Source organism: Anopheles stephensi, chromosome 3 (genome assembly GCF_013141755.1).
Source record: "Anopheles stephensi strain Indian chromosome 3, UCI_ANSTEP_V1.0, whole genome shotgun sequence".
Taxonomy (NCBI): domain Eukaryota; kingdom Metazoa; phylum Arthropoda; class Insecta; order Diptera; family Culicidae; genus Anopheles; species Anopheles stephensi.
Window position 1 is genome coordinate 56,613,146 of NC_050203.1, and position 18,801 is coordinate 56,631,946.

General features: G+C 45.8%; 1 protein-coding gene across 11 annotated transcripts in view; it reads left to right on the forward strand.

The window, feature by feature from the left end:
• LOC118508807 (aryl hydrocarbon receptor nuclear translocator homolog) overlaps positions 1–18,801 on the forward strand; it is a 207,278-nt gene that overhangs the window by 78,871 nt on the left and 109,606 nt on the right. Inside the window, exon 4 of one of the 11 annotated variants that reach the window (XM_036048544.1) lies at positions 13,711–13,813. The exons of the other annotated variants lie outside the window; for them this stretch is intronic. Within the exon in view, the coding sequence (XP_035904437.1) occupies positions 13,809–13,813 (5 nt within the window). The 5' untranslated portion in view covers positions 13,711–13,808. The remainder of the gene's footprint in view (positions 1–13,710; positions 13,814–18,801) is intronic. 11 annotated transcript variants of the gene reach the window in all.

The following is an 18,801-nucleotide window of genomic DNA, read 5'->3' on the forward strand; positions in this document are numbered from 1 at the left end:
GGGAGCACCCATTTGGGTGCTGGGACTCCCCCGTAATCGGATCGGAAATTTAAAACCTTATCCAAATTTGGACTACCCAGGGTTGGCTGCCACACACGAGTGTGTATGTGTGTGCCTTTCGGAAGGGAAATTAACATCCACTGTGCCCGCACAAACACGGTGTGTGTGTGCACCTCACTATTGCGGGTGTCGTTTGCGATAAAATTCAAATCGAGTGGTGGCAATATTTGCCTTTGCACCCCTTTTCCGACCGTCAGGTTCAGCTCAGGCACCAGCCAGCAATGGTTTGTGGTTTGTTTATGGTGTGTTGGTGGGGTGAAGTTCAGCGAGTGTCCTGTGAGGGTGAACTTGGTTATTTCTGCTTGGGACATTCATGCTTCTTTTCCCTTTTGCAAAATGTCCATTCCCAATTTGATCACATTGGACAATAAGGACATGATATGAGAGGATGAGAAAAATAGAATTTTATTTGGTTGGGAACAATTTGACTGACAGGGAGATCGTTTAATCGACCAATAAATTGAATCATAGAGGCCCCAATGGACCACTGGACTCCTATCCTATGACTCTAGTTATCGGGTTATCGCAACAATTCCCTAAATAGAACTCTCCAAAGTAAGATTAGGATAGTCTTGTGACCGAAACGGTAGCTACGCATGACTTCACATTTCTGGACCAGTCTCTCCATAAGCAGGTTGATCAAATGGTTGACAGATGTTGGCTAAAAATTGAAAATTTCTCATTAAATAACTCAAGTCATTGTGGACATCAATGTCTAGAAAGATCAAATAAGGTAGATTATAAGAATATTTAATACTAAGCAGCCTCAAAAACGCTTTTTCGAAATAATTCCTTGGATTAGAACAAGACTAACATCACATGTAACTAGACCCCCTTAAGCGGGGGGGGGGGGGGGGGGGGAGGCAAACAAAGCACAATTTTTCATGGTTCATTAAGCGTGTTGAGTGCTGGATCCGATGAATACTACCACTTTGCAAATGAAACATTACTTCACAGAAAGCTGTTTGTTAGGCAAAATTGTGTACGATTTCCTGCCGCCGAAAAATTGCGCCCTTAGCCAAAATCCAACTATTTAACACCCCGAGCTGACATTTGCTTGTTACGAATCGAACTAATTTAATACTTTGAAAGGAAATCTGGTTCGCGTATCGCACAACGGATTTGGTTGTCGCATATCAATTACGAAATCACAACTCATTCCTGCTCACCGGTTAATAAAATGAACCCACAGCCCCCACTACGGTTCCACGACGGTCGGATCGTGGCTGTTTTCGTTGTTCATAAAAATAAACTGGTGTACTTTATTGGTTGGCTGTTATCGCGACACTGGTATTGTTTTTGTTTCGCGTTTTTGGGTAACTACTTTTGGGGGCTTGTTGCTTCGCGATAGTTCGACAAGGCGAGAGGTTCATGAATATGGATTGTATGAAACCGACACATCCCGTAGCCGCACCGTGGTCAATCGAGCGAAAAAGCAAACAGCATTTATGTGGAACAGAATTGGTAGATTTCGATTGATAAATTTACTGTTTGTAATAATTAATTAATCTCGACTCGTGTGTAGTTCGCCGCGCGACTGATGCATATATAATTGTTTTATTGTGATGCAATGGAAAACGCGAATGCCGCCCTATATGAGGGGTCTTCTTTTCTGCTAGATTATATCGGGTAGTGTGATGATTAAAATTAGCACAGCTTTTTTTACCATGAAGGTCACACTTTTCACTGTGCATTCAGCTGCCCCATCATCATTACCGGCGTGAGCGCGTCACCGTGATTATGCGTTTAGCTCGCTCGAGTCACCCTTTCGCAACTACCTGATGTTATGAAACCACCGGGCAAAAGCGTCCACAAGCTCAAAGTTTGCAATCAAAGAATGTCGAGCAGTGGAAAACAAAGTACAGAAGAAAGGCCCGATTAAATGGTGCCTATTTTAATTGCTATGCAAAAAGGAAATCTACCTTAAATTATGGTTCTGCAAAGTAAAAAAAACACTCCAAAAACAGAGCAGTAAAGGTGAGTAATGGCTAGCAAAGAGTATTTATGTTGCCTTTTTTTTATTCTGGCTTCATCTACTGCTCCCCAGCGTATATTACGCCAAACAACAAAAAAATGCGTCGTGAAAGTGAGTGGAACCGCTTCGTAAGCCATCAGTCACCGGCGGGATCGGGCTGCACAAAAAGAATGACGAACGAATTTAATCATTTTTTTTTGTGTTGATGTTGCTGTTGTTACCGGCCGGCCAAGTTAAACGTTTGTTTACCCCTTTTGCAGATAGGAAGAAAAGCCGCCAGAACGCTCCCACTAGAAGAGTGCCGGCTCCGTCATAATGCCGGAGCGTAATGGAGAAGTAACCCCTTTTTTCTGTCGTTTTGCTCCGTTTCCTACCAAGCCTAGTGCCCAGGTAGGGAATCGCCCGGAAGGGCACCCTTTAGAATCATCATTGTGCGTATCTCACACCTCCGTTCCGTTTCTGTGACTTTTACCTTTTGGCACTACCGTAAATGCACCGGTTAAGGGAACGAAGACTGAGTCGGGTGGGGCGTTCTGGGTAGCTTGCAAACCATTTCAAAGCGAGGGAAAAAAACGCATGTTATAATTTTTTTGCATACACATCATTATACACATTTGCTGCTTGCACAGCAATCCAAGGGCTCACACCTACCCGGGTGTCTCTCATGGCTAGTGCAGCGTTGGCTAGGAGGTTGATCATTAACCGTGTGTGTCTATGGAGTATGGTGAAAGCAGTCGCAGTTGGGGAGGGCACGGGTAATTATAACCAATTAAACTCTTGTTTGCAATTTTGTGTATCAATGTATGCAGATAAAACACATACAGGGCAGTAAGTACACAGTTAAATTATGATTGCCCTGGATGAGCTTTGAGCTAACACCTTTGACTTTGTTTTGGTCTGTCGAAGGTCAATCTGTGTTGTTCGGATGATAAGTAAGTGAGTATGATCTCATTTTGAAGAATGAAAGGGCGCTAAAAGTTAACAAAAAAATATGCTTAACGCAATAGAAGACAATAATAACGGCCATAACAATAACACTACCCTTGTATCTGATATTGAAACTTACAGTGAAGAACAAAACAATAAGACCTTAGTTTAGTGTCCTATCTTTCAAGCACTACTTTCGAAAATCAAAGTAGAAATCGGAATCGGTGTTTTAGTTAAAACAAAATCGGAGTCGTTATTTTTGGAAACAAGTCTAAAAAAAACATGAAGAACATTAAAAAGGTCTCGAACTGATAAATTGGGCGTTCCCTGCCATACTTGGTCAAATGTATGAAATGAAGAGCGTGTCTAATATCTGACGCATCCATAAAAATGTATAGATTTGAGGTGTCAAAATTGCAGTCGAATAATTTTTAATGCTTAAAAATTAAGGCTTAAGGAGCTGCTAGGTCATCCCGGTCAAAGGTTTACTAGGCTAAGTCTCTCCTTATTACGAGGAAACGGTCAGGAAGGAATTCGATCTCTGGTCCTATCGTGTAGCCCTGATAGCCACTTCAAATTTTCTAAATAATCTTATTTTAATGTATCATGCAGCTTGGCTATGTCTTGATCGAAATGGCAATAATTGTACCCGATGACATGTTTCTTTATCGATGCTATGTCAACCTTGTTTTTTTTCCAAAATCTTCAACAAAATTTAAAAAACCAAGAAATTGATACGTGGAATATATGCCCTATAAGTCGTTTACACAGAAGGTGATGATGATGAAATAATCTTTTATAATGATAATAAATAAAACACTCGCGCGACCAATGAACTTTGAGTTAGACTCAAACTGACTAGGGCTCGACAGGAGTTGATCTCTAGCTTAAGGAACAAGTTGGTCTATAGTCATCAAACATGCATTCGTTTATTTATTTACTTTTTTTTGCATTCAAAACATATAACGAATAGCGCTTAATCCATCTTAAGGAGTTGTAAAATAAAATATTTTAAAGATAACTTCGACCTTCTCAAGCTTAAGCGGAGGTTTGGGAGGGATCATTATTACACTTAGCCAAATTTAGGTAATCCTATTCTAATGCCCTTCACTGTAGCGCCATTACGCGAAACAAAACGTTACGATGTGTCGTATTGATGTTTGTTTGTGGAGTTACTGCGCTTCCAGCATGAGCATAAAAAAAACACCCCTAACCCACTACGCACGATAATGAACGCTTTTTGTCTCTGCTACTGCCTTACATTTTAACGCCCAAACTTACCCCATCTTCCGTTCCGGCCATCTTTTATTTTGACAGTTGAGTACTGCTGGAAGTACATTTGCGAATTCCCACTTGTGCTGGTCGCCTCGGGCATTATTTTATACGCGCTGTTGGATCGCGAAACATCATCAACAAAGAACCGTGGCAGAAGTCAGTCATTCCATTCCAACAGGAAAGGGTGAAAAAGGGGTAAGGGTAGCGAGGCGCTTGGACATTTTTGAGGATTTCTATTCCCTTCTGGGCTTTGTTGTTCACTAATGAACAAAAAAAAGGGGCAGGAGAGGGGGGGAGGGGGAAATTCCTTCGTCGTCCTGTACAGGGTATTTGCTTGCTACATTGTTGTACGGCATCTCCTCGCTCGCACGCAATAATCGGCAGTAATTAATTTTATTTCTTCAGGCCCTCTCGCGGCTCGTAACGCGCGCCCAGTGACAAGTGCAATGCGCCCAATGTGACAATTATATTACAGTTAATTGAAACCCGCCCAACGCGCAGCGCGCATCAATTCTACAATAAAACATGTTGCAAAAATTTGGCCCAAAGTTCGATAAAACGTTTTAATGTGGACGTCGGTTTTTTTTTTTGCTTCTGCAAGATTTTATTGCTATGCTTAATGAGCGCCACACCGTGGGGGAACACCGCGAAACAACGGTCAAACAGACAGTTTGCACCCTTGTAGCAGGCGTTGTCACACGACCGGTGACGTGATGGATGAGGTACCAGTTAAACGGAAAAATATGAAACAAGCAGCAGCAAAAAAAACACACACACACACCGGGAGGAAAACATTTCCTCGCGCCCAACCCAGCCGTGTGCCAAACCGGGAAACGGCAACATAATGAGGATAATGATAATGAGTCGCGCGTAACCACCGCCAACAGTGTGGATATATACAAAAAACACACACTGCTATGGCAGGCTGCTGTGAGGTGCAGCTCGTGTTGCAGGAATGCATAATGTGCAACGTCAAGCCTTCAAGGTGTTGCAAGCTTATGATACATTGTAATGGGTCTCGGGGGGGTTTTTTTTTCGCTGACTTTGGAACAGTTGGAGGCATTTTTTCAACTTCTTCTCGGTGCACATTTCTCGTCGGCTTGCCGGCGGCTAAATGAAACATAATTCTAGTGAAAGCACCTCACACATGAACAACGGAAAGGAGCTCGATGTGCTACACTCCAATTGGGGATCCCGCGTTTGATTGCTTCGGGCACAATTAACTGCAAAGTAAACATTTTTCTTCCCCTCGTTGGGTTTCCTTAACCCTGCCCGGGTGTTCCTTCCTGTCGTACCGCGTGGCGTTGATAAATGGTTCAATAATTAATTTTTATTTAAATATACAACCTCCTCCGTGAGCTGCTTGCATGTGCCTTTTATCAGCTCACAATCGGCTGACATCGTCGGTACCGCCAATTGAGACTATGATTAATGAAGAGCGGAGATGCTGCTCTGCCTCTTTGAGTGAAGGAAAATTGCCTTCGTTTTTTTTTTCGTCCAATCGATCAAAAATTACTTCCGGAAGCCACCGTAAGGCGTAGATGAAGATTGCAGAGGAGCCGGGATGCCGGAGACTGATGGCAGCAAGGAAGGAACTGCAACTCATTCCCCTGTGGCTATTTTGACAGTTCATTACCCAGTGAATAGCGCTGGGAGGTGTTCTCTCGCACGGGAAAATCTTGGCCCTGGCTACTTGCGCTGTGTTCCGGAGGCATGGCCGATGCTTGGAGAACGCGCGATAATTAACCCAAAGCCCATAGCTCCGGTCTGTCCCAGTGTGTTTTTGCAGTCAGGGTGGTTGGTGATTGGTGTTAGTGCTGGTAATTATAATATACTGCAATAAAATAACCCTTGGGTATAGTGCACAAATACTACGTTGATGGTGGTGTGGTGGTCGCACGAGCGAAGCTGGTGGCAGCCCTGTGTGCCGCCGGGAGTGAAGCCTACAACAATGCTCTCTGGCGGCGTGTGCGCAAGATAGAGCTGTTGATTGAAGTGATATAACTACTACACTGGCCCCCGACTACGTTGTGTTGTACCTTGGACGCGGTGGCGGTTCTCTGCTCTTGGGATTTGAGTCTTGCCCGGGGTTTGTGAGTGAGTGGGAAGCAGGAAATTCGTTCTCCGCCTTTTAAACCGATCTAATGAGCCTCCCGTACGTCTCGTTTGGGCTCGGATCAGCTTATTAAGATTCATTAGCACTTGGTAAACAGTTCCACCACCGGGCAGAACAGAGGCGTTGGAAGAATCGGATGCTACGGAGTGGGGTTTGGAAGAAACAACACGCGCCCCACGGTGTGCTGCACACGGTGGGAAGAAACTGTCGCGAGATCTGTGTGTGTGTGATGTTAGTTTCTTTTTGCATTCTAGTCAAATCAATGCAGCTGGTGGATAAAAATATTGGTTAGCAACTACTCGAACAACAATGTTCTTGAACAACATGACGGGGCCTTTCTGTTTCGTTTCGACCATGAGAGACCGGGGAGATGTGAGTAATTGGGTGGAGCTGCAACTCACTGTCTAATTATCGATACTTGTAAGAGATAATTTAAGAGCAAATTAGTGTTAATTATAATAGCTTTTTGTTTTGTAAAACATATTGAATTATATTAAAAACACACACTCGTTGACCTCTGCGTTTAAACTCCTTTCGAATGACTGTACACTGAATCTGTTAAACTAACCCACGTGCCAGGTTAGCAATAACACGTAAAGCAAACACCTCTTACGCCCAGATTATGTAGTCTGATCTGAGGTAGACCGGGGTCATTTAAATTTACTACCGTGCTTCAAGCGCTCAAGTTATTGCTCCCCGTAAATAATCCATGAACAATCTAATGCAGTCCAACCCGTCATTCGCCACCCGGCGCTGACGTTATATGTGCGACTGTATGTGTTAAAATATTTAACGTGTCAATACAACGTCATAATACTTACCTTCGGGCCCCTCCATCAACGCTGTCAAATGCGCACTGGCATCCATTCGGGGCGGGAATCTATTTCCATCGCCCAACTCCCACGAACGATGGTGATGAGGACGGGACATCATTGTGGCATCCATTTAGTGTCACCGTAAAGTGTGGGGCGTAAGCCGACGCAACGAGGGGTTTTGCGAGGTGGTGGTGTGCGAAAATGGCAACCCCCGTTTGGCGCAAAAAGGCTAAAGAGCAAACCCATTTAACAACATCAATCCGAAAGATCCCGGGCAACGTTAACGCGCGCAGTAAGGCGTTTGTGATGGGCGTGTGATGTGGCACCGATATGATAGCCACGATTTATGTTATCGCTCATTCGGACAGCATAACCACATCACAGTGCCGCCACTGGGAAAAGCACGACCGAGGGATGTAAAATGTACCACCATCATAAGGACAGCAGCCTTGCTTAGCTTGTGTGGGGCGTGCGACGAAAGGGCCATCGCGGAGGTGGGTGATAAAATGTCCCTTGCAAGTGCACCACCACAGAAAAAACTGAAGTATCCTTCGAAAACTGAGTGCGATGGAAGCTATTAAGATGATACTTTCTCTTCACGTCGATACTGCGTTGAAACAATAAAAGATTTATATGACTTCATTGAGTTCGGGACCGTAAAAAAAACAACAACCGTCCCGAAAACAAAAAATGGAAGCAACACACTCACCAACAAGATCATCAAACGCCTGCCGGCCAAGAAGTAATGCACGCCGCTAAATCTACAAATAGGCATATGGGAGAGTGATTTTGACGATGCCCGGGGTTTTTTTTTCTTGCCTCGCAGTATGTTTTATGGTTTTTTGTTTTATTTTGTTGCTCCTCACATCAACACCGAACACAAACAAAAAAAAACAAATGGATCCTTCAGAAGGCCTTTTTTTGCCGCTATAGGGAATTATCGGCTGGTGGAGGAAAACCTATTTGGTTGATATAGTCCCTACCTCCACACGATTCGGGCTCAGCGATTCGCTTAGAACAAGACGTCCTTTTGAGATGATTCTTTACCTCCACCGCACGTCCACGACAGCAAATCCAATCTCCACCAGACAGAAGCCTCCACCTACGGATGGCTAGCGGGACGTCATAAATTGTGGAAAAGATCGGGCGCGAGCTGCTCGACATAGGCGCTCTAGCGCCTATTCCCCCAACGGGGGGAATAGTATCGGGAGGGGCCTGTCGGGTCGTGGACATGGCTCGGGGTGCTCTATCACACTGATGAGAAAAAGTTTATTGAATTGTGTGATATATTGAGCGGCAACGCAGCGCCCGTAACCCCCTCAGCCATCCTCTTTTTAAGATCGTTTCACTTTAATGTGGCAGCAGCAGCCACGGTACAGTAGTTTTTGACCCCGTCGTCGTCGTCGTCGATAGCGGTTGCGCTCCCCGGCGCAGGATGCTGGGCCCATTCATCACCAGCATTCTACGGGAAAGGTTTCGATTGTTTTGTGCGTGCGGACGTGCGCACGTGCTCACGTGTATGGGGCAACGCCACGCCACTGCCCATATCTCTTCGTGATATCTAGTGCGAGGCCTCAAAGCTTCCTGGCGCTTGCCGGGGATGTGGGGACAGATAGAGACAGATGGTTGGCAGCCCCACGAAACGTGCCCCTCATTCGGGGGCAGCCAAATCTTTCGGGAACAAATGTTTTCGGCCAGCGGGACATAAACGCTTGGATTAAAATATTAAAACGGCTCAAGTGGGCTTTGCCATCTATCTTGTTTAAGGTTCGCACATACGCCTGCTCGCTGTCCTTCTGGGGAGAGGAGCACTGTCTATTTGGGCGGCCCTTTTTTGTTCGCTGCTGCTACCAGTAATATTAGCAGTCAGTTTGTCTTGTCAGTTGATAACTGATGGCTGCGCGAGCCTGCAGGATTCGCTTTCGGTTGATTCGAGAACGAAAGCATATTGATTTGATTTATTTGCCGTTGGTTATTTTAGGCTATTTTTGTATTGCTTTTTACATATTTTTGTTTACGAAAGAGAGTACTTATGATGTACGAGAAGCCTTTCTAATCTGGCTGTTGCCTAATTGAGTCCTCAGCCTGCAACTTCTACCTCAGTTCCAGCTCATGTTTGCCAAGCCTTCTCAGACAACGAGCAGACAACAGGACAAACGACAGAGTTGTGTGAACTGTGTGCAGGTTGTTTTGCTCCCCTAGCCTGAGCTAGCCCAAGTGACCCGAGTGTCAAGACAACCGGCACTAGTTACCCCTGTCAAACAACGACGCGTTTGATGTGGGCCAGAGCAGCGCGAGTAATAAACACACGTTTTCGGGTGAATATTGGAGGGTGAGCCTGGGTGTTTTTTTTCGTTTGTTGCTGTTTTACTTCCCAAGTCGCGCGCCATGCGAAACCACTCCAAGGATTCTCACCCGAGCTGTGTGTCTTGAATGTCGGACTTTTTTTTTGCTGTTGCTTTGATTATGTTTTTCGATTCATCTTTCGTGGTCGGGACCAAGTAGCGCATCCCTCGCCTGTTAGCTATGCTTTATGCAATTCTCCCGTGAGACGTCCTCGTCGGGGCTTCTAGTTGGACTGAGCAACCAAACCAAAAAAAAACGAAAATCGCGCAAATGATATACATTATGAGCGAAGCATATATATCTACAATAAAAAGGCATAAATCAATCCCGTTCGCTTCGGGATGGTTGGGGGGGGGGGGGGGGGCGTAAGTCTGTGCAGGGCGCGAGAGAAGTCTGCATGAGTGTTAGAATCCTCATACCCGAGGAACATTTTTCATACGCCAGCCAAATGGTGAGCTAGGCAAGATTCTTCCATTATCAGCACAGTAACATGGTGCCGTAGCGGTGGTCTCGTGAGAGAAACGCGGGATGGTTTGGGATTTCGTGCAAATTCTGACAAGCTGAACTCTACGTATATGAGTTTGTGTGCTACAAAAATGAAGATCGCTCAAATGGGAGCTTCACATTCGTACACCACGAAAAACCCAAAACAACGAGCACAAAAAAAAAAAAACCAACAGCCTGGAGCATATGAGATTGGTTGGTGTACGCCGTCCCTCGGACAGAGCCCATCCTAGACCAAAGCGTCGGGATGGTGTTTGCCACCGTCTGGTGCTGTTACCGTACGCTGTGTGTGGCACGTGTATGGGGATACATGTGTTAAAATATATTGCAAAACGAACGAGAACAGAGCGGGCACAAGCTCGCACAGGCTCCGACTCCGACTAGCGACGCGCGGCACTAGTAGCGTTCACACATGCAACAGTATAAATTATCTCATAATTTTCCAGCGAACACATCCTGTTGCCTTCCCTTCCAGCGCCAGCCTCTGCGGTACAGGCTCCCGAACGCGGGAGGAAAAGAAATTTGAAGATTCGCTAGAGAATAGTCTGATCTGCCGTGCCATGGAACCTCTGAGCAGCAGCAGCAGTTCTTTTGATTTTTTGGGGGAGGGTTTCGGTTCGTTCACTTTCATTTCAAAGTCCGTGTGCTGTGGTTACAGGTTGCACACCGAAGGGACATATTGTATGAGAGCGTGTTGTCTGTGCTCTCGATTGCTTTTTCTGATTTAAATTTTTCTAGCTTTACGTGCAATAACTCTTGACTTGTTTTGTTTTCTCTAAAACTCCCTAAAACATGTCGATTTAATTGAAGTGTAAATGTACTGTAAGTAGAATTTTGTAATTCCACACTCTCCATTTTCGAAAAGGCCAACCACCAACTGACAAGGTTTCTGCTGCTTGCTTAGTATTGGGATGTGTTGCCCGGTTGCCGAGTTGTCGGTTATTACACTCTCTTATCGAACGGTGCCACACACGACACATCCGGACGTCTCCAGAACTCCCCCGGGACGAGCGAAACGAACGCATCGCAGCGTTTTGCTGTCCATCCGCTTCTTGAAGCCTTGTTTCGATTTCCAGCTTCATCTTCTCGTTTGTCGTCCTGGCGAAATTGTCTGCGCACCCGCTGCTGCTGCCTGGAACGTCCGACGAGCTGTCGCGCATTCCCTCTATTAAGACCGACCGGCTGTTCATCATCGATTTTGACAATCATTATTTGTTTTCGCTTCTTTCTCTCCCCCCCACCCTCCCGCGCCTTGCGGTTTTAGCGACGAGACGACCATCCTTCCGAGATGGTAGCATAAATTGGCTCGCCTCGATACACGGAGCGTGCGAAGCGGTGGTGTCTTGCCGAGGGTGTCTTTTCTTGTGAGTCGTCCGGAACTTGGGATACGTACGCGGGTTAGAAATTTTGGTGTCGGGAAGAGGGCGGGAAATAAACCACCAACGTGTGTGTGTGTGTGCTGAAGGGGGTGTAGAACACATTCGCGAACACATATCGTGCGCGCGCGGTACGCTTTCCACATAGATCCACCGCGAGCCGGAGGAGGCCGTTGGTTTCGTTGCGCCGTCGGGCGAAAAGTGAGGTGGGAAAAGCTTAACAAATATTATTTTTATGATAATGAAACATTTGTCATAAATATGTTTCCGCCTCACTGTAAACAGGGGAGCCCCCGGTGGTTGATAAAAGGGTGCGCCCTCTTCCCCCCCGGAACGCCAACCCGGACTTTGGCCCGGGCTTTGGACGAGAAGAGCAGCAACAATAGTGGCATCTTGCGAACCGAAAGGAAGAAAATGGAGGACGCTTTGTTACATGTGACGTTATTGCTTGCGAGAAGAAAAGATATGTTGCTTTGTCTTGTTCACCCTCTCCCCCGGCACTCCCATGACCGGTCAGAACACACGCTTTCGTACGCAACGCCACCGTATCAATGCACGTGGTGCTGCTTCAATTCTCTTTGTGTGTTGATAAAGATGTGGCCCCGGGTTTTCTTTCTTTGCCGATGCACGAGATTGCTTGCCGTTTCCTTTCGGGTGATGCTAACGTGGCCTAGGCTTCAGCCTTTTTTTTCTTTTGACAGTGAAACGATGGGAAACTCACTTACGCGCCTCTCGTGTGTATGGCCGCGCGTTAAGCTGCCGGCAAGGCGTGCAACTGAAATGACAGCGGCCCTATCGGGCTATCATTTGTCGGAATTAAGGCTTCGGTTGCGCCATTATGGCGGATGGAGAAGATGCTTTTTTTTCTGTTACTCTTCCCGGCCGGGGCCAATTTGTCAGTGGTTTGATAGAAAATGGGAAAAATCAGCTTTTCTCGGAGGGGGGTTTTTGGTGGTGGCCGTGACGTCCTTTTTTCGGGTAAAATATCTCAATTTGTTAAATCGCGCACTCGCTCCTGCTGGTGACATGAAAAATGGTAATGATAAATTTGTTAGCTGCTTCCAGTACATTGTTGGTTGTTCTCGCCCACAGATATTGTACCGCCTTATAATCCCGACTACCAATTTTTCATCGCCATTTCGTTCATAATTCGCAAAAAGTGAGGTTAGGTGCGTTTATTTTATTTGTGCGGAATTTTGATAGGCTCCAGAAGCGCCCAGACACTGTCCCACACACACGCACTGTTTATTAAGTTTATTAAAACATAAAAATTTATTCAACTGTGTGAAGTGCCGTATTTGTGCTTTCGCTGATTCTCCTCCATCCATCTCTGCCTTTCTCCAACAGACTTACTTCTGCTTCATGACGCTTAATGTCATTGTGTTCTGCCCGCTTTGTGGCCGAAACCGGAAAACGGGAAGAGCAATCGGCAGCAAACCTTTTCAAACAGCAATTGTCAAAATCAATATTTAATCAAACGTTGAACGACGCGTTTGGCTGGCGTGTCCTCCTTTTCTCTCTCGCCCCCGTCTTCCACGAGTGGCTCGCCAGTTCCGTTTCCCTTCGCCACGGTTGACAGATATTTACGTGTGTACACAAATCTACGTCAGAATTGTGATATTTTTATTGCGACCCCCTCTCCTCTCTCTCTCTCCCCCCGAAGTCTGACCCCCGTGTCCTGGCGTAAACCTTTGTGTCCTCGGGTCATGCATCCCTCGGTACTTTAGTGGTGGGCCTCTCTACGCTCGTTGCTTTCGAGCGTGGGTTTGCACGCACGAAATCAGCACGGTGGAAGCGGACCGGATGGGATACGTTTGTGGATGAAGTTCTCTCGAGTGATTTTATTTAGTTTACGCAGCCCGGGAACCCGGCCGCTGTCGTGGTATGAATGAACCTGAAGGGAAAAACAGCAGTCGTTTAGCGATCAAAACGCGGACGGGAGGAGAGAGAGAGAGAGAGAAAAAAGCGGGGAATGACAGGAATGAAGCATCCAGAGAGCAGCCAAAATAAACAATAATATTTACTCAGCATTAATCTTTTTCGCGCGTATTTTCACTATCGGAGTTTCTTTTACTGTCTGTGCGTACGAAAATGATGGAAAAAAAAAACATTCCAGTTCGTATGATGTTCTCTTGTTCCATTTTGATTGGCTGTATTGAGCGGTGATTATGTGCGGTTTCTTTATCGGATCGTTGTAGTTCATTCATTGCTCAATTAGCTCGCTTCTCGAATGTTAGTGCAATTGTTTACCTACTTTAGCGGGTTTCAAGTTTTGTACAATTTATTAATTAGGATTTCAATCTCTTCTCTTTACAGGTAAGCCTTAACTAGCTGCAGTTAAAGAATCCCGACCGAGTCCTTGAGATATTGAAGAATAACCCAGTGGAGTAAATCCTGGTTGCTTAGAGATAGTGATGGAGTAAGATATTAAGCATTTAAAAATACATAAGAACATCCTTATATTGGCAGTTCGTGAGTACCACACAAACGCCACGTAGCATCTTCGACCTAGCCAGGATAACATTGAAGATATCCTATTTTTTCACCTTTCGTGATATTAAGTTTTATTTCTCCCTGTTCCCACTTCACGTAATAAGATTATCCCGAATAATCCAAACACCTACAGCAAATGGGATCCACCAGAGCTTCTCCAGAGCAAACCAAGCCCCGGAGATCTCCCTAACGGTGGACTCCCTCGTGTGGTGAACTATTGCTTTTTATCATCCGCTACTTACCACACACGGTGCGAGGTTTGTTAAACTCGGTCCTTTAGTCCTGCCGTAGAAAAAAACCCGTATGTGTGTGTGTGTGCGTATCCTCTTCGGTCATGTTTTGTGCCTCCGTGTACCGCTTGTTTTGGGCCAGCTAAACCGAGACACTCTGGGGACTCCTTTTCACTTACTGTTACGATATGCGTTACGGGTGGTTTGCTTGTTTTAGCAGCCGCCAAACCATTTTTGCCCACTTGTCCCTCCCCCCCATGACCTCTTCCTTTCGCCCGATGCTCTTTTCCTTGAGCATCGTTAGCGGACGACTGTGTGTGCGTGGTGTTGGGTTTGCATCACAGGACGAAAAACTGTACACCACATCCTCCAGGCAACCGGCAGATCCGGGTTGGTTAGGGACGCCTTGACGGCGGGGATGATGAGCTACATACAAAATGTATGCGCAGCACTTCATATCATTCCCCTATATCCTTTTTTTTTTGTTCCTTGGTGTTGCTCTTACTCGTCAATTCGCTGTCGGTTTTTGCTCCTGTTTTTCGTCCGCATGCGAGTACGGCTAACGGCACGGGAGATCTAGCATGGATGGATTAGGTAAGCGGGAACCACCGGCAGGGAAACGGCACCAGTGATGGATAAAACAACAACTAGCAAGACGTCGGCTACGATGATGATGATGATGAGGCCAATCAAGTCAACAAAAAAAAAGAGAAGAGGAATTCCCCGAACCACCCTCGGCTAGCTGCTAGCTGATGGTGTAATACCGAAAGGGCAAAAGGACGCTCGCGCAGATCCGCAGTGTCCGCTGCTGTTGGGGGGGGGGATGTCTGGTGCCGCACGGAAAACCTACTAGCACTTCTTCGGTTCGGTTGCACTTCAGCCGAGCTTCAAACAACCCGTACTGCTAGGGGCCCGACGGGGACAAAACCATCAAAACCATCTCAACACTCGACCAAACCGACCTAACCGACCGATGTCCTGACATGCGGATGATGCGGCGGCTGACGGTTGGTTTGACGTGTCGAGAAAACCGAACTCCTCTGCCACAACTTCAGAGCACCGGGATAATGATGGGGGGGGGGGGGAAGGAGAACGAGAGCGGAGAGTGAAAAACATTCTGGCCTGTCTTTTCAGGCGGCCATTTTCCGAATGCTTCTTGATATGCGATGTATGGCGAACATGTATGCTGCTCCCTGCTGCTGATGATGATGATGGTGGTTTTTTTTTCGTTCATCTTCTTCTTCCCATTATTCGATGCTGTCTACACCCTTGGCTTAGTCTTGCCCCCACCCCGTACGACGATGTACGAATAATGTGGGGTAAAGGTGACGGATGTCGAAGCATCGAATACTGCTGACCGTGGCAGGAAGGAAATGCTTCTTACAAGTGCTTTCCACTAGCGTACGTACCTCGGAAGAGGTGCCAGGATACGTTCAATTCCCCGTACTGGAATCGGGAAAAAGGCAAGGACTCTGGTATGTCATCTTGTGACAAGCATCGTCCCTGTTACACGTTTGATGAATAATGTTATGCCCGTGTCTAGTGGGAAGTTGGTTAGGGTGGGCCGGATCTTCCCGAAGAGTAAAACCGGGGGACACAGAGTAGAAGCCCAAAACCTAGGCAGCAGAAAAGCACTTCAAAGAGAGAGAGAGAGGGAGATGCATTTGTGGGAGTGATTGCATATGAAAATGAGTTTACATTTTCGTCTGTACATGAGGGCGGTCTAGTGCAGCTGGTGGATCAAAAAGTTTGCAAAAAAGAAAGAAAAGCCCGTAATGCAATGTAAAACATTGTAGTGCAATAGTTTTCGTGTTTCGTTTCATTTGTATCAAGCATTTGGAAGGCATGATTTACATAACAAAACTTGGCAATTGGCAAGCAAGACCTGCAAACGGAGAAGTTGCAGCTCTGCATCACGGTCTATTGTGGTCCCAACTGAATTGCACTTTTCCAAAGCGAGGGACGGCACGGTGCAACTAATTTGCATACGTATATGGACGGTATATGTCAGCGACAGTGCTCCATTCTACGCGAGGGACAATTAATAGCATGTCATAAATCAGGAAAACTGCATCAAATGTAAGTGCATTTGGGATTTGCTTGCGCTGTGTGCAATGTACCTGCAGGTCGACCTGGTACCTTTTACCATTTTCAGAGGGAAAACTAACTATAAAAGTCATAATTCATACTTTTACGTATTTTTGACATAAGCTTTATGTTTGACAATATTTTAATTGAACAAAGATAAACATTTAACAGTGATGTGTAAATAAACCTCAACTACACACGATTGAATGTAGTAATTTTGTTCAAATCTTTTGTTCAACAAATACATATTGAATCAAGGTAGTTACTTGAAGAGTTTGGCTATAACTTTCCTAGAATTTTGGAATTTTGAGCAATTTATAAGCCAAAGAGATCCGTTGTTCCTTAGTCTCGGTAACAAAATTATTGGATAAGTTGCTCCGATAAGGACAGTCTAAAGTTGCCTTAAGACATCTATTAAGTCACTACTGAAGGAGTCACTTTGATAAACGGCAATGAGTTTAATGAACAATAAGCGTTGTATATAAATTTCCATTTTTTCAGGATATTTAATACTGTTATGCTTTGTCCCCTGGATGAAAAGATTGTAACGAAAATCCACCAGCTGTTAAATCTTCGGGGCTTCTCGTCAGTTTCCGTTGCATTTGAAGAGTTACATACAATTTTGGGTTGTTAGAATTTGTCCCCTATTAGACGTGTTGATATTCCTAAAAAAGTGAGAGAGCCTGTTCCGGTGGCCGAGGCGATAACGGCGCCAGTCTTGACATGGCCGGACCGAGGTTCAAATCCCATCAAGACCGCCTCCCCGTAAGATGGGCTGACTACTTTACTAATTTTACTGGGTAAAATAAAGTCACAGAAAGCCAGAAATGGCAGGCGGAGACCTTTCGAGGTTGTAGTGCCAAGGAAGAAGGGAAGAAGAAGAAAATAAAAAAGTCCATTTCAGTTCCTCTTTAGTTTAGGCCACAATGGCTGAAAATAACCTAAAACTCTGTAATATTATGACTTTACATAAAAGACAGGATACAAAAGCCAACGCTCAAAGTAATGATGAGCGTTCACAATAGGAACTAGCAGGGTCCAATCCCGTTTTCAGAATCGATTCTGACTTCGTTTCCGGAACCAATTCCGATTCTTGAACCTATTCCGGAACTGATTCCGATTCCGGACCCTACCCGGAATCAAATCCGATAGCGTAACCGATTCCGAAAGTCATTCCGCACCTACTCCCCGGAATCGATTCCGCAAAATTCGGAACCGCTCGGAATCGATTCCGACAAAAACGTCTTTTTGCTAGTTCAAAGTATCGTTAGAATATAGAACCGTATCATGAAAGATCTTCAAAATAAGCCTATATCAATACAATCAATGCCTGTATGTTTAACGTTCAACGTACCAGAATTATGTACCGCCATTACGGATTGCCCGTCGCCTGTTCGGTTTGCCTTCTTTTCGGCTTTAATTCAATGCCATCTGCACGCATCAATTCGCCCGGGCGTGGGAGCCAACGTCTCGCTCATTTAAATCGTAAAACAAATCAAACGGAGAGCAAAATAAAGCAATCTCAATAAGTTGCACCGTTGCATGCGACTTAGCCGCGCAGCATGGGCGCGCTGGCCCTAGCGAGAAACGAGACGACGCATCCCTACCGTGCTCGCGGGTGGTTGGCCAGGCGGGCGTTCACTGTTGTTGTGCGATTTGTGTCCTAAACCAACCAAAAAAAGCCGAACATTTCTTCCCCATTTTACGTACGCTTTGAGGATCACGGTGAAGTGAAGCAAAAGAACAAAACAGTAGGACAAATAACGAGGATAAAGTGAACAAATGCAGAAAACGAGTCCAAATAATATGTTAAAAAAACATACGAATAAAAACGCATTCCTTTCCAAAATGGCCACCCTACCACCACTCCAAAGGGTGGTTCACATTCGGGGTCGCATTGTCGAAAGGCCCCCCCTCGAAGGGTTACACGCCATGTGCGTGCGTGTGTTTGTGCATGTGCGCCAGCAGCTCTCGCGCCCCATGCAGCAGTGCTGCGTTTGCTGTGTTAGTGCCTTGTTGTGTGAGATTGTTTAACCATCTCACTTCTTCCACCGATCATTTACACTTTGTTTCATCCCGCCTGGATGGGATAATTAGTGCCAATGGTAGACAATAAAGCATTTTTCTCCTCTACTGAGCGTTGAAGATGCACACTGTGCGATGCCTTCGGTGTGCCGCGTGTTCGCAGCCTCGCGCACTGTGCCCGCGGCCAACATTCGCCAATTTGGTATTTCGAATCTGTTTTTTTTTTTGCTGCACTCCGACCCAGGACATACCGCACGTTGGCTATGTATGATGAGGGTGGTTCGTTTTTTTTTTGTGTGTGGAACCTGGACGCGGTACGTGGACTCCCTGGGTTCTGCTAGAATCGTCTGCCGGGGTTCTTTGCTCGCACGCTCGCGCTTGACGCCGTACCGTAAAGATTTATGAACATCAGTAGATCGTATAAATATTCCGAACTACATCCACCGGCGCAGACTAACAACCGCTCCGGTGAAGAAAGCGCACGGGAGGAAGAAAAATCTGTTCCAACCAATATTTATGGAACTCTGGAACCTGTCATGTCGGGTACGGTTTGTGCACACATCGCAATCGA